Source organism: Filicampus tigris, chromosome 14 (assembly GCF_054856515.1).
Source record: "Filicampus tigris isolate MCC_2025a chromosome 14, RoL_Ftig_1.0, whole genome shotgun sequence".
Classification (NCBI taxonomy): domain Eukaryota; kingdom Metazoa; phylum Chordata; class Actinopteri; order Syngnathiformes; family Syngnathidae; genus Filicampus; species Filicampus tigris.
The window spans coordinates 12,572,432-12,587,022 of record NC_141230.1 but is presented as its reverse complement, the minus strand read 5'-3'; the positions used below and the strand labels follow the sequence as shown (position 1 = coordinate 12,587,022).

Below are 14,591 nucleotides of genomic sequence, written 5' to 3'. Positions count from 1 at the left end.
CCACGGCGGGTTTAGCTTACTTAAATGAATCATCAACTTTAACAAGACTCGATGAGCAAGCTCATAGGTTGTGACACTGGAAATGATGTTGGGGGCGAAATGATGCCTGATTTGTATTACTAAACGTGTTTGGTGTGTGTGAACAGGGGGTCCATCAGAAGGCAAGCTCATCCCAGGGGACGAGATCATCATGATCAATGATGAGCCAGTCAGTTCCGCTCCCAGGGAGAGGGTTATAGACCTTGTCAGGTAGGACAACGCGAGAAGACGCTTTTACTCATCCGCCTAACACAGTCTGGCAATTCTCATGCATTTTCATGAAAACTATCAAAACGTTCAAGTCAGCCTGCTCTGCACCGCGCCTGGTGGCCAACACGCCTGTAAGCAGTGTGTAAAAGCTATCTTTACTTAATTAGATTTGTCTTTCTTTTCCTCATTTAGGATGGTCTTTTAAGAACACTTCATGCAACATTTAGATAATTGTTCATACTTTAAATCACAGTACATTAGAGCCTCTTACATTGTACACTTAAGAATTTGAAAACGAAAGTCATCCATGCTGCACAAAGCTTGGAGTTCTGTATTTAACTCCACAGGAAATCTTGCGAGATCTCAACTCGTTTACACCGTTACAAATGATTAAAATCCAAAATTCTAAAGTGGTGTGTACATTTTTTTTTCTTTTTAATGTATTACTTATATTGCCGTTAAGGGAAAATGTTTTCAAAATATATCGACCAGCACTGTGGAAGAAATCCCATTTGACCCCCCGGTATCAATGACAGATGACAGGGCGGGTCACTAGAATCATGATGACGATTCAAAATACGAACTCTGCTATAATCGTTTTGGGAGGATGGGCAGACAGATTGGTAAAGAAATCCTGATCTTGAATGTGAGCATGGAGCCACAGTACAATGTGTGACATTGATGAAATTTATTGTGGGAAAAGCGCCTAATGTGGTTGCTTCTTTGCAGCTTTTGTTGTCTTCAATGGGGAACACAGAGCTGCAAAGAGTAGAACTGGAGGCAAAAAAAAAAATCTAAAATATGACAGTATTTGGTCATCTGTCTGATCTGTCCTTTTGACTCAAAGCATAAGGATGTGCTATGTTTTTTCCTCTTTTTTTACAGGAGCTGCAAGGAGTCCATATTGTTGACTGTTGTTCAGCCATACCCGGTAAGTGTTTTCCATTTAGATGCTAATTTATTGGGCAGTCATATGAAAATATCACCCATAACCATGAGCCAAATGTACTCCCAATGTATCCAGTGTAAGTCTTTTCATGTTATAACATCATAACCTTGTAAGCACAGGTGGGCATTTTTTTACTCAATTTTGCTGGTCCATCATTCGTCATCCGTCCGCAGCCAGGGTACCCGTCCGTCGTTTGTCAGTTCGTCATTTTTTGTGACAAACTGAATTATAATCTTCAGTCTGTCGGTTAGTCCGTCAAATGTCCGTTGCTCCGTCAGTCGGTCCCCCCCAAGAAACGTCCGAAAAACGACTGACTGACGGACCATCACGTGGTTAGTGACGATTACACTGACGGATGAAAACCCAAAACGTCCATCATTCATCAGTCCATAATTTTTAAAAGGTGTCCCGGCATTCGTCAGTCATCAGCAAAACGGGCTTGTAAATCCTCAGATTAACTCAAAGACAAGTCAACACTTCTCAAACACCAAGCACCAGTTGGTGACCTAAACTGAGCCAAATGTCAGACAGTTGTATTATGGATGATTTTCCATCAAAATGTAACGACTGGAGTATTGCAATTCTGTCCAATAGTCAGGAATTAACCAATAGTTCTTTATAGGAGGAAACAATTTCTTGGCTTCAATGAGCAATTACATTTGTAGAAAGATTTGAATTGCAGAAAGGAAAGGATTTGTGTAAAGTTTCAAAATACTCAAGAGGAGCAAGCAGATCTTCTATTCCAGTCTGTAATTACTTCCATTTACCAGACATTTCTTTGCAGTCTCAATGACACACTTGATGGTGAGCGGGGTTATTATGTTTCAAAGGAGGATACATTTTGAATGAGGGTAAAGATGGGGGGGGAGTATTTGACTCATTTTACAAGGACCTGAATGTCCTTTAAAAACTCATGTTTTCTTCTTTCTCTCCCAAAGTCACCCAAGTCGGCATTCATCAGTGCAGCCAAAAAGGCCAAGTTAAAGACAAATCCTGTTAAAGTCCGCTTTGCAGAAGAAGTCATCATCAACGGCCAGGTTCCTGTAAGTCGCAGGCGCAACTTTTTTTTTTTTGTTCTCTAAGCTGACATAGAGCAGATAAGCCAATATTTCCTTTCATCACTCCAGAATAGAAAGTGTGTAGGCGTGACTGACAGATGGAGGCACATGCTCTGACAAAGCACTTCAATGGTTTGTAAAATGTGTCACAAAGAGAGAGCAACTAAAAAGTGTGTTAACTGAGGGAAATGATTTGGAAAAGGCTGATATATCGCTCTAGTTTCTAATTAACCCTTGGGCTTCAGACAGCTAAAACCAACTGTGAATCTGTAGTCCTGAGTCAGAATGTGTTACTAGGAACCTACAAACATGATGAGATGAGATGGTGGGCTGACCTTAATACAGACAAGCTGGGCCAAGTGAGGAACCTAAGCTCTGCTAAAAAGTTGAGTTGATAGTAAAGAATAAATATCTAATCTTACAAAACTAAGTTGGTATAGGAGTCAAATTCAAATGTGTACATTAGCCCTTAAACTAAGAATTATGCTGAATACAAGGTACAGTGCATTGATATATTGGGAGTTTAGTGAAAAACACATTGTCTGACATTGCTCTCTCTCATAACAAATTGAGAGAAAACATAAAATGGAGACTTGCAGCTCCTAATTACCTGCTTTGGACTTCAAATAGTGTGTGTTCGTTTTAGTTTGTAAAAGGCCATCTTGTTAGGGGGTTAGAATGCTCATTACCCGTTAGCTAGATGCAAAATGATAAACAGCCAAGCTGGCTGTTTCCAGGCTTTATCCTTAACTCTAAAGTAACCATCTATTGGCCCATGTCTTCAAACCAGAATTGAAAAAAAAAAAAAAAAAAGCATCTTTTTTAATTCTCTGTTCTTCCGTGTTTCCCTCTGCTGAGTCTTTTGTTTTCATTCCTCTCTCAGGAAACTGTGAAGGACAACTCACTTCTTTTTATGCCAAATGTTCTCAAGGTCTACCTGGAGAATGGCCAGACTAAATCGTTTAAATTCGACAGCAACACATCTATTAAGGTATGTGGCAACTGTATGTAATATAGTTGTATGATCTGAACCAACTTAATATTGCTTCCAAAAAACGGCTCAATGTGGCCTTGTGGATTTTATCTATAGTCAGATTATCAGTTGAAAATGGATGCACTGTATTAAAGGCATTGCTATGCATGGACCACATTTTCCTGCATTGCTTTGAAGTTGCAATGGCATTTTGCCTATCTGTTTGAGCAGGATGTCATCTTGACACTGCAAGAGAAGCTGTCCATTAAGAGCATTGAACACTTCTCTCTAATTCTGGAGCACAGAGCTGAAGGGTCAGCCAGCAAACTGATGCTCCTGCATGAGCAAGAAATGCTGACTCAGGTGAGACCACACACTTCAGTAATGTCCTAAGTTAAACAAAAATGTAAGCTCGTAATATACTAAATATGCTAAATATTTCTATTATTTGATACTTTAGATTTTAGCTTGATTACTTGAACAGGATATTTAAATGCAATGTGTTTACATCATTATTTTGCGCTTCACTCCAGATATTCTTTAAAAAGATTTTGTTTACCTAATTTGAACTACTACTGTAATAGACTTCTATCCATATAAAAAGGTATTATGTTGAGTTAGTTTTATTCAAACAAAAAAATAATCGACAAGGATGACAATTTGGGTGTGCTTCCTTTTTTTGCCTTCTTCTTAATGCAAGGTAACCTTAATCCAAGGTATTGGATCGGGGCTTCAAATGACTCGTGCGCAAAATAAATGTGATTGGGACATTAGTATTAATATTATTAATTCTCTTCCCAAACTGTCTTTTGATAATCCCTGTTGAGGATAGTCATTCTTTAGCGTTTGTTTCAATTGTAAAGCTACAAAAAGCCAAATCAGAGCAAAACACACAGCACAGTTAAGGCTATGATGACAGTTGAATGAGTGTGCACAATGTGTTAGCACAATAAGATGACATTTGACATGACAAGGGCTTCAAACTCTAAAATACAATTTTCTAGGCATGTTTTTCTGACGAAATGAGATATTTTCAGGATGACTGCATTTTTACACGTTCAATACACTCTCAAATACATATGCAAATAAGACTGTATGAATTTCGACTTAATGTGACACTGTTTCATCTTGGACTAATGCTCTAGGTGACGAAGAGGCCAGGGTCACACAAGATGAAATGTTTTTTTCGCATCACCTTTGTCCCAAAGGACCCTTTAGAGCTGCTAAGGAGAGATGCAATAGCATTTGAGTACCTCTACGTCCAGGTGAGTAACAATGAATCAATATCAAAGATATTAGTACTGCCAATTCTAATTCGATGCATGTTTATTGTAGTTGTGATTAGTGTACTTGCAATCATTCAGCCAGTCAGTAATGTAACCCCTTCTCGTCCTCTCTCTCTGTTACATCTTAAGAGCTGTAATGATGTGGTACTGGAGCGATTTGGGTCAGAACTGAAATATGACACTGCCCTCCGTCTGGCCGCCCTGCAAATGTACATTCTAACCATCAATACCAAGCAGTCCCAGAAAGTGTCCCTCAAGTATATTGAGTAAGTAGAAATTATTTCACACTGCGTGATATGGAGCCAAACTTATAAGCAGGAGTCGACACAACATAAAGCCAATTGATTATTTACATTCACTTATTTGTGCCCAGGTCCATACTGATAGTGTATCAATCAATCAATCAATCAATCAATCAATCAATCAATCAATCAATCAATCTTTATTTCAGACTCAAAAGAGGTCCATAAAATAACATAAAAGTGACAAAGAATAGGTGAAACAACTACAATCCATACAAGCATTCTCTCCAGTGCCTCCAGAGCACAGAGGTATACCTAACACTACTCCGCTCAGGTCTTACAAAAACACATTATTTCATTTTGTGGGACTAAGTCTCATACAAGCTTTCTTATGACTGCATTCAATGTTGTTACATTGTTCTGCACAAACAGCAGATTAGCACTACGTCCAACGAGGAACCTTCAAAAGCAGCCTTAGAGCACCGTTGTATGCAACCTGCAGCTTCCTAAATTTAGATTTTGTGTAACGACACCACAGGGAGGCGGTATAGAGTGGCATGCAGTTGGCTTTGAATATTTGTATATTTGAAGTCACAGGTGTCAAACTCCAGTCCTCGAGGGCCACTGTCCTGCCTGTTTTCCATCTCTCCCTGCTGCAACACACCTGTTTCAAATAATCAGCTCATCAGCAAGCTCTGCAGGGTCCTGTTCCCGATCATTTGAATCAGGTGTGTTACAGGAGGAAACCTCTAAAACATGCAGGAAAGTGGCGCCTGAGGACCGGAATTCGACACCCCTGTTTTAAGTAGTGGTGTAATAATATAGTTTTTGGATACAACCATTTACCACTGCATGACATCTTCAAGCTGTATTCGTTGTTGCTACACAGTAAATTTCGTAGAGTATATGTTTGGTCCCAGTAAACAGAGTGAAATTTGAGAGTAAAATATTCAGCGTCAAATTTACTCTGAGAATTTTCCATATTCAGCCTAAAATTTACTCTGAGAATTTTCCACTGAATATTTTAGTTTTCAATTGATACTACATGGTACTCTTTCTAGTGTCTACCACCCGAGCCAAGCCAGCACTGTGCAGTGGTAAAGCTAGCATGAGCTGCTTATGAGTTCATAACCCAGATAGCGACATGGCAGGGCCACACACACTCATTAAAAACGAGAACTTAACTGTTCTTCCCTCACAATTGATTGACCTTCTGTAATGTCTATGAATTGTACATCCACAGGAAGGAGTGGGGGTTGGCCTTGTTCCTGCCTCCTGCAGTGCTGTCCAGCATGAAAGAGAAGAACATCAAAAAGGCACTCACTCACATCCTCAAAACCAACCAGAATCTGGTTCCACCTGGTAAAAAGGTAAAGGCAAAATAATAATAATGGTATTTCTTTCATCTCCATCTTTCCCTTTACACTCCGCAGTTAATTTCCCTCCACCTGCAGGAGTTTCATAACACCTCTGATATGGGCGTGGAACAAAAACTTTTACTCTGACTAAGATACACAACCAATTGCTGAGAAATTCTCATATGAATAATTTCTGACTGTATAATGTTGCACTTTGCAGCTGACTGCCTTGCAGGCGAAGGTCCATTATCTGAAGTATCTCAGTGACTTGAGGCTCTATGGAGGTCGGGTGTTTAAGTCCACACTTATTGTAAGTGATCCATCCTTTATATCAGACTACTTTCAACAATAGTCATGTGTCATGAAAACATTAAACCGACTGTTCAGTGTAGTGCACATGGGGAAGTGATAGTTGTGCTGATTCTTTTCACAGCAAGGCGAGAAACACACTGAAGTGACCTTGCTGGTTGGGCCCAAATATGGCATCAGCCATGTGATTAACACCAAAACCAACCTGGTGGCACTTCTTGCTGATTTCAGCCACGTCAATCGCATCGAGATGTACGCGGAAGATGAAAACAAAGTTCGAGTGGAACTACATGTTCTGGATGTTAAGGTTGGAATCTTTTGTATAAGGTTCACTCCAGCACAAGTCAGTTTACATGTCATTACAAGCCATTCAAAATGGCCTCTTTAGTGTAGTTAGTTTTGCTTTTCTGCCTTTCACAGCCCATCACACTCTTAATGGAGTCTGTTGATGCCATGAACTTGGCCTGCCTGACTGCTGGATACTACAGATTACTGGTGGATTCCCGGCGTTCCATCTTCAATGTGGCCAAGAATACAGACAGTGTGGATATAGGTATGTCCGCAATGGCTATAAAAGAACATCTTGCTCCACTGCATAGATTTTTTTTTTCATTTGGGCTCCTCTTTGCAGGCCATGCAGCAAGGCTCAAGCAGAACTACCAGGCCATCGAGTATACATACAGCACACCCCAAAAGGGATATGAAGACAGAAACAACCAGAGGTTCAGCCAGGATTTCTCAGACCAGGAGTGCGAATACCTCGACCGCGGCAGATGTGAAGGCCAACCCTCCTACATGGCTGAGATCCACCAGGCTCAGCATTCAATACATATGGTTGAAAGGGCGGAGTTCTGCAGGGTACCGTCCACGCAAACATACCTTAATGTCCCAAGAACCAAAGGCCAAGAACCCTGTCGGAGTGCAAAGGTGTCTTTCATTTTTGGAGATCCTCCCTTAGACACCGTTAACCCCCAAAATCTGGGCTACCAGAGACTGACGGATGACAGTTCAGAGATCATAGACAATCACAGCCCGATGTACAGGCGTCTCGAAGAGGACTACAAGATGATGGATGCCCTAGAAGACGGCGACGGCTATCAGTATTCCACCAAAATGTTTGAGGAGCCGCTGTTGCATGATATCTGCTATGCAGAAACGACGGATGACGCGGAAGACGAGGATGACATCAGCTGCGAAGAGGACATGGTGATGAGTGACGTTGACAAGCCTACATTGCTCTCCCTCTCAGGGTCCAGTGATGACATCATTGACTTGACCTCCCTCCCTCCGCCACCGGAGGGTAACGACGAGGAGGATAATGACGTGCTGCTGCACTCTCTCAACCTGGCCATTGCTGCTCCTCCTCCTGGCTTCAGGGACAGCTCAGATGAGGAGGAGCAGCAGGAGGCTGGGAGTCAGGCCCAGGGGGGCTGCAATGATATCCCAGTGTCCCTCATAGATTCAGTGCCCGCCCACAGAGCTCAGAACCAGGGGGAGCCCCTTAACGAAGCTGTTGTGTCAACCTTGCAGGCACTCGAGGCCCTTGCTGCATCTGAGGATCCAGCGCAATCTGAGAACAGCACAGGTTCCCCTTTTACTATTGTAACGTTCATTCATTAACATCACAGATACTCCAGCCATTCACTTTTCATTAGTTGCTGTTCATTTTTTTTTTTCCAATAAAGCCCATTTTGTTCTATATTTCCATTTGTGTGAGTTTCTTCATTCATTTGTACATACACATTCATTTTCATTCCCCAAATATTTGTATGTGAAGATTAGTTTGTTTGTACTTTACACCTAAACATTAGATGTTTACCTCATTACCACAAAGCTGAAACAAAAACAAAACATTTCAAAAAAGCCTTTGTGGCCAGCTTGTGCCTTACTATTTTGATTTTAGATGGCACTAAATGTTTTACAAATATAAATAATTTGTTTTGTTATTTAAAAGATGAGGTATTTTTTGTGTTATCAAAAATAAGACGGTCATGCATTCTCTCATGCCCGCTCAACTACCATCTTTCCCTTTCACTCATTCTGTAACATGATCATTTCCGAGATGCCGACAACGAACGTGCTAATGGTGTTTTTGTCTTTCTGTGGCATACAGGTGTAGAAATATCACGAGCGTTTAGTCCAGAGTCATCAGATTCTGGAAATGAGACAAACTCGTCCGAGATGACGGAAAGCTCAGAATTGGCCACCGCCCAGAGACACTCAGACCACCATTTGAGGATGCATGTAGCTGTGATGGATGGTTACCACGCCACTCATGATGAAAAGACAGAGCGACTTGGTGAAGGTGGAGCTGGGACTGTGCAGGAGCACCAGGGTGAGGATCTGAAATCCGCGGCCACTGCCTCCTCCCAACTTTTCCACTCTGGCGGTGGTGAGATGGAGCCAGAGACAATGGAAATAAAATCAGTCAGTGAATACATCAATAAGATACATATTGACTCACTTATGAGCAGGCACAGAGGAAAACAAGGCGATTTCGAGAATCAAACTCAACGAGACGCCTGTGACTCCTCAGAAAAATCTCACGTGACTTCCCAGGAGCAAGCTAAAGAAGAGCCGCTGCATCTGGTTGGGAAGTATAACACCTTCACAGTGAGAGATTCCTATTATGTCAATCAGCTTGATCTGGGGCGAACTCCCCTCAAAGAACGCCATCAAAAATGGCTGCACAGGGCGCCAGCGAACAAAATGGATGAGGCTCTCTCTCCCGAATATGTGAATGAGTCACAGGCCTCCCACACAGACAGGTTGGCAGTGAAGGGAGGGAAACAGGACTCGGATGAAAGAAGCCAACCGTTAAATGCCCAACTCCGCTCTCCCTCCAAAGGACCTCAGGGCGTTGATGCTTCACGGGATGTTGAGCAGCAAATTAAGACGACGTCATCAGAGCAAGATGTCACAAGGCTATACGAATACCACTTGAGCAAACGCATGTCATCTTTGCAGAGTGAGGGGGCTCATTCTCTGCAAAGTTCACAATGTTCCTCCATAGATGCCGGATGTAGCACGGGCAGCAGCAGCTGTGTCACTCCAATGGACTCTCCCCTTTGTGTCACGGACAACACGCATGTACTGTCCGAGTCCTCGCTGAAGGGGTTGAGTTATGTAACTTGTGCTGAGGAAAAGGCCTATGTCCCCCCAGGGCAAAATAAGGAACCCATGCAACTAAGGAAGACCCAGGCAGCAACCAGCGCAGACTCTGGGTTTGGAAACATCCGGGACAGTGGTCACAGATTATCAAAGATAAAAGAAACTACAGGTAAAACTAAGCAAAATCATGCCACTCACTCACTCGCTTCCAACACCAAAAATACAGATTTATTCCACAAGAATCTCACATAAATTACAAACAATTAATCATGGACAACAGCATTTTTTGGAACCTGAAAACGGATTTCAAACGTGGGTTTTGAAAACTACAGGCGGTCTTTGTTTTGCAACAGTCTCGGTTACAGACCGTCCCGTTAAAAAAGGTGCACGATGAACTCATTTGCATAGCTGTATATAAGGAAAGCCGTTTATTCGATATCCTCTGTATCCATCTTAAGGTCGATGAACTAATACTTCACTAGAAAAACAATTCAGCGCACTAGTACAATGACTGTATCTTACTAGTAGCACCTTTTCTACTTATGCCTTCCACCACTGTGTGGCATTTCTGTACACGAGTAAAATAATTTTGGCGTACTGCCCAGGACAACTACATCTTATTTGTGCGGCAAAACTACTAGTGAGCTTTTTGGTGCAACTAGTAGGGTCCAGAAGGCTACTAGTGTGTGACACATGCCAACCAACTAGTTTACGAGTAAGATTTAATGGCATATATTAGGCCAAATGTGGCACTATTCGCAGGGAAAAAAATACTAGAAAGACACATTCATGCTAGTGGTTCCAAACTTGGGTTAATTAGTGGAACCCAGATTTCAAAGCAAACATGGTGAAGCAGCATTTAGCTGTTATGTTGCACACAAATGCAATAAGTTGCCAACAGTAGTGAAGTCAGCCCAAGTATAAATGCTTTTCAATCGAGGTTTTTAGTCATTTCAGAAACCTACATTTGATGTCTTGTGTTTTATGTCAATGGCTGTCAATCTTTTGTTTGTGAATACGTTTAAATGTCAATGTTTTTTTAGTAGTCTTGATAAGCAAACTTTGTTCTCTTTGCATTGCTTTTGAATGTCTTGAGCATTCTGTTTGTAAATGCTTTTAGGGGTTGTGTTTTTTGACATGTGAAGCACACTGAGTTGCCTTGTGTATGAAATGTGCTATATACTGTATGTAAATGTGCCTAGCCCTGCCTTAGTAGTAAGGACAAAGAGTTAGTATATGGGCCAGAAGCTGGATCTCAAAGGTATCAAATTAATGCTCAAGTAGATTTTCACAGGAATATGTTACCACTGTACTTACAGTTTTTGTTTGATATATTCTAGTGACAAATATTTTTTCCCATCAAATATTTATTGTAATTATGACTTCACTACTTCATTTACATAAGTTATTGATAGTCTACACTCCAAAATTCAGGTTACCATGCCGCCACTTGAATGGAACTCCATCCTAAACCCTCTGGACACCATGAAAAGTGTTGTCGTTTCTATCCAGTAGACAAAAAACATGCTTCTTGTTTCAGCCGCACATTCAAGAAAATAAATATCAAAAATTGAAATTGCATTCGGTGTCAGGTGAATGCTTAACGGTTCTCTGTTTTCCTCCTCCCCCTAGTGTAGCCTGCGCACAGCAGAGGACGCTTGGAGAAGAGACATCTTTAGCGCTCTGTCATCAGACCAGTAACACCACCACAGTCATGTCATCATCGTTATTAGCAAGCTGCACAGAGCCCACTGGGCTAAAATGGACCAGACCTGAGTCCAACCCACATGCCCTGTCTTCCCCCTCTAGCGCATTCTCATGCGACCTCCTCAAAGGCAGCCTCAGGAAGCCACGCAGGGTTCCGATGCACAGGAGAAGCTGGAGCACCGTCATGCCAGCCTCCAGGAGCTTTGAGGCATTGTTAGAGAGGACCAGAGCTACGTTCACAGGGAAGAGCGCTGGCCAGAAATTTGAGTCACAACATCGCTCGAAAGCTCAGCGCCTACTCTATGCCAAAACTGTCACCAAAAGCTTGTCACATGGTTCGGTCACCTTAAATTCAGCATGCGGACGGCTGCCACGGTCAGCAGCAGCACGGTTGGATGCAGGTGCATTGAGATGTTGTAGGCCGGTCAGTTGCTGCTTCATTTGGAGACAGAAGAACACTGAGCACGACGACAAGGAGCCCTCCCGGCTCAGGTTCTCTGTCGTCTCAACCCTCGATAAGAAAGCAGACAATGAAGCTGAGCTGAGTAATATGGCCGAAATTAGCCTGGAGGAGAGGTTGTCTCATGTAAATTCGATGAAGGGGAAAACCTACAGCCTTCGTACGGGGTTTGCACTTGCACAGACGGACGCCTTAGTGATCATTAGCTTGCTGCGTTCCGGCCGCGCGTCTAAAGGTAAGAACATGGAGGCCGGCGACGCTGACACGGAGACCTTCTCTCAGCTGCTCATCACGCAGGCTAAAGCGCTGAGCAGCGCCTGCGGTCAAATGGCCGCAGAGTACGGCAGCCCGGAGGAGTTGCTGCTCACGCTGACGCACAGCTTCCACACACTCTGCTGCCTCACGCAGGCCTGCATGTCCCTCGAGGAAGGCCTGCGCGGCGACGCAGAGCGGCGCCAGTTAGTTGGCAAGGTCGACGAGGTGCTCATCAACTACGTGTGTCTGCTGAAAGCTGCCGAGGCGTCTTTGGTCAGCTCCCCCGAAGACCCAAGTGTGAAGGCGCTGACGCATCACTCTGCCAACATGTCTGCCATCGTAGACACACTAATCCACTTAATGACAACACTGTGCAACAAATAACGTACCCCAATTATTGATTTTAAAGCCATAACTTAAGAGACATGGGTGTAACTACCAATGTGAACTGCTGTGAGAGAAAAAAATGCCTTGTGTACACTATATTTTATTAAACAATGTAGAAATATTTCAATCGCTGAATTTTAAAAAGATTGAAGCCTTCTAAGGCGATGCATACAGACCTCCACCCAAGTATTTAATAGGATATTATAAGAACTATTGAAATTATATATTGGTTGTATAAAAGACTTGTCATAGTATGTTGTTTTGTAAAAGGGAAATATATCTAATATGGTGGAGAAATACTATACTATGTACAGCTGTAGACAAATCATTGCACATGATGCAATTCGGTTAAAAGAATGCACTTTTTCATTTGCTGGGTGATCACATGGACACTGTGTACACTTCCCTGTCATGTTTTGGTCAACATCATTAAATCTTCAAAATACCTCAAACAAGTCTACAATGCTTACTTTTGCGTATGACCAAATCACAATTTTTCAGAGTACTGCATTTGCACTTGCACATTTCTAATGTATTCTTGTCTCTGAGGCGTCAAATGAGAATAACGCAAGCTGATAGAATGATGAATATGTTGACCAATTTGCATTACTCACACACACAGCTGCATGTGCAATTTCATAACTATGTAAAATAATTCATGCTTTTACCATTTACTCTTGCTTGAGTGCCGGTGATGCCTTTTGAATTAGTGATGATGGTGGGCTACTTCAGCATGAGTGTTCAGAGTTAAGTGTCAGAGCAGACAAGCACATTGCATAATGTTAACGTGTCTGGGTGTGCGAAAGGGGAGGGAGCTTATTATAGGGGGGATGACTTGGGGCTGGGGTGGTGGTATTTCTAAAATATTTTATCGTTGCGCAATCAAAAAATGAAAAAAACAAAAAGAGAGAGCTAGAGAAGAGAAGCCAGGACAGACCCGGGGTGGTGCTTGATTGAATTCAAGTACACATTTGGTTGTCTTCTATATATTTTTGCATGTAATCCCGATTGCATAACAATCTTGGTGAGGGAAGGAGTTGGAGGGATTTTGTTTTTAATTTGTTCTAATCAACCCAGACAAATATAGTCACTGGTTAAAAGCTGAGTAGTTAACCACATAATCATTGGAATCCCTCAAAGGTCTGCTAAAAGATAAGCAAGGAGCTTTTATCAAAATCCAAATTTTTGTACACCACAATGAGGCCAAGTTCATTTCACTGGTGCTAGAAAACCTAGCCTGTGAAGTTAACAAAATTAGTTAGTTTGTATGTCTACTGCATTTTAAGCAAATAACTGTTTAAACCATTGTAATAGAGCCAGTGACTATAACCAGTGTGACTGCTTTAATAGCATTGTTTCAGTCATCTGTTATTGCTATTGTTATTGCATTATTTTCATTCGTCCATGTGGGTTGATCAGAAATGGTCAACACAGTAACTTAAAAGTCTTTTTTTAAAACCAGAATAGTCATTTAATAGGCAAAAAAAGTTTGAGCGTCATTTAAACAAGTCATGGGCGGCGCGGTGGTCGACTGGTTAGCACGTCTGCCTCACAGTTCAGAGGTCGTGGGTTCGATCCCGACTCCGCCTCCCTGTGTGGAGTTTGTGGATGTTCTCCCCGTGCCTGAGTGGGTTTTCTCCGGGAACTCCGGTTTCTTCCCACATAACAAAAACATGCATCTTAAGTTGATTGGACACTCTAAATTGCCCCTAGGTGTGATTGTGAGTGCGGATGTTTGTCTCTGTGTGCCCTGAGATTGGCTCGCAACCAATTCAGGGTGTCCCCCGCCTGCTGCCCGAAGACAGCTGGGATAGGCTCCAGCACGCCCCGCGACCCTTGTGAGGACAAGCGGTATAGATAATGGATGGATGGATAAACAAGTCATTTAAAAACTGCCAAACATAATACTAATATTCCTTAATCAGTAGATGACCCAACATGCTTAGCACTCTATGTCTGTGTGTTTATGTCTTTGGAACAGTCACAAATAATTATGCAACCACTTCAAAGAAATAAAACTTTGTTTGTCTAAATGTCTAAAACATTGTTGGTTTTGTCAAGCTTGTCGAAAACTGGATTGTTCTTTTACAAACATACCCTTAGTTGAGATCACCATGATATAAGAAAGTTCTGTCAATAAAACCATGTTAAAAGTTCAATATGAAAAGAGAAAACCTGTATGTGCATGTGATCATAGATAGGGAAGTGATACTGTGTAAATAGTAGATCTTCAGGCACCTGGTACTT

At 42.1% G+C, this 14,591-nt stretch overlaps 1 protein-coding gene across 9 annotated transcripts in view; it reads left to right on the top strand.

The window, feature by feature from the left end:
- The window catches only part of LOC147136404 (FERM and PDZ domain-containing protein 4-like), a 47,163-nt gene extending 34,060 nt beyond the window's left edge, over positions 1–13,103 (top strand). For all 9 annotated transcript variants that reach the window (XM_086052188.1, XM_086052189.1, XM_086052192.1 and 6 more), the window contains 14 exons: positions 147–249; positions 1,135–1,180; positions 2,137–2,241; positions 3,140–3,247; positions 3,461–3,592; positions 4,375–4,494; positions 4,645–4,781; positions 6,001–6,127; positions 6,336–6,425; positions 6,549–6,731; positions 6,845–6,977; positions 7,056–8,009; positions 8,538–9,704; positions 11,173–13,103. In XM_086052188.1, the coding sequence (XP_085908314.1) occupies positions 147–249; positions 1,135–1,180; positions 2,137–2,241; positions 3,140–3,247; positions 3,461–3,592; positions 4,375–4,494; positions 4,645–4,781; positions 6,001–6,127; positions 6,336–6,425; positions 6,549–6,731; positions 6,845–6,977; positions 7,056–8,009; positions 8,538–9,704; positions 11,173–12,341 (4,574 nt within the window). In that variant the 3' untranslated portion in view covers positions 12,342–13,103. The remainder of the gene's footprint in view (positions 1–146; positions 250–1,134; positions 1,181–2,136; positions 2,242–3,139; positions 3,248–3,460; positions 3,593–4,374; positions 4,495–4,644; positions 4,782–6,000; positions 6,128–6,335; positions 6,426–6,548; positions 6,732–6,844; positions 6,978–7,055; positions 8,010–8,537; positions 9,705–11,172) is intronic.
- The last annotated feature ends 1,488 nt before the right edge of the window (positions 13,104–14,591 follow it).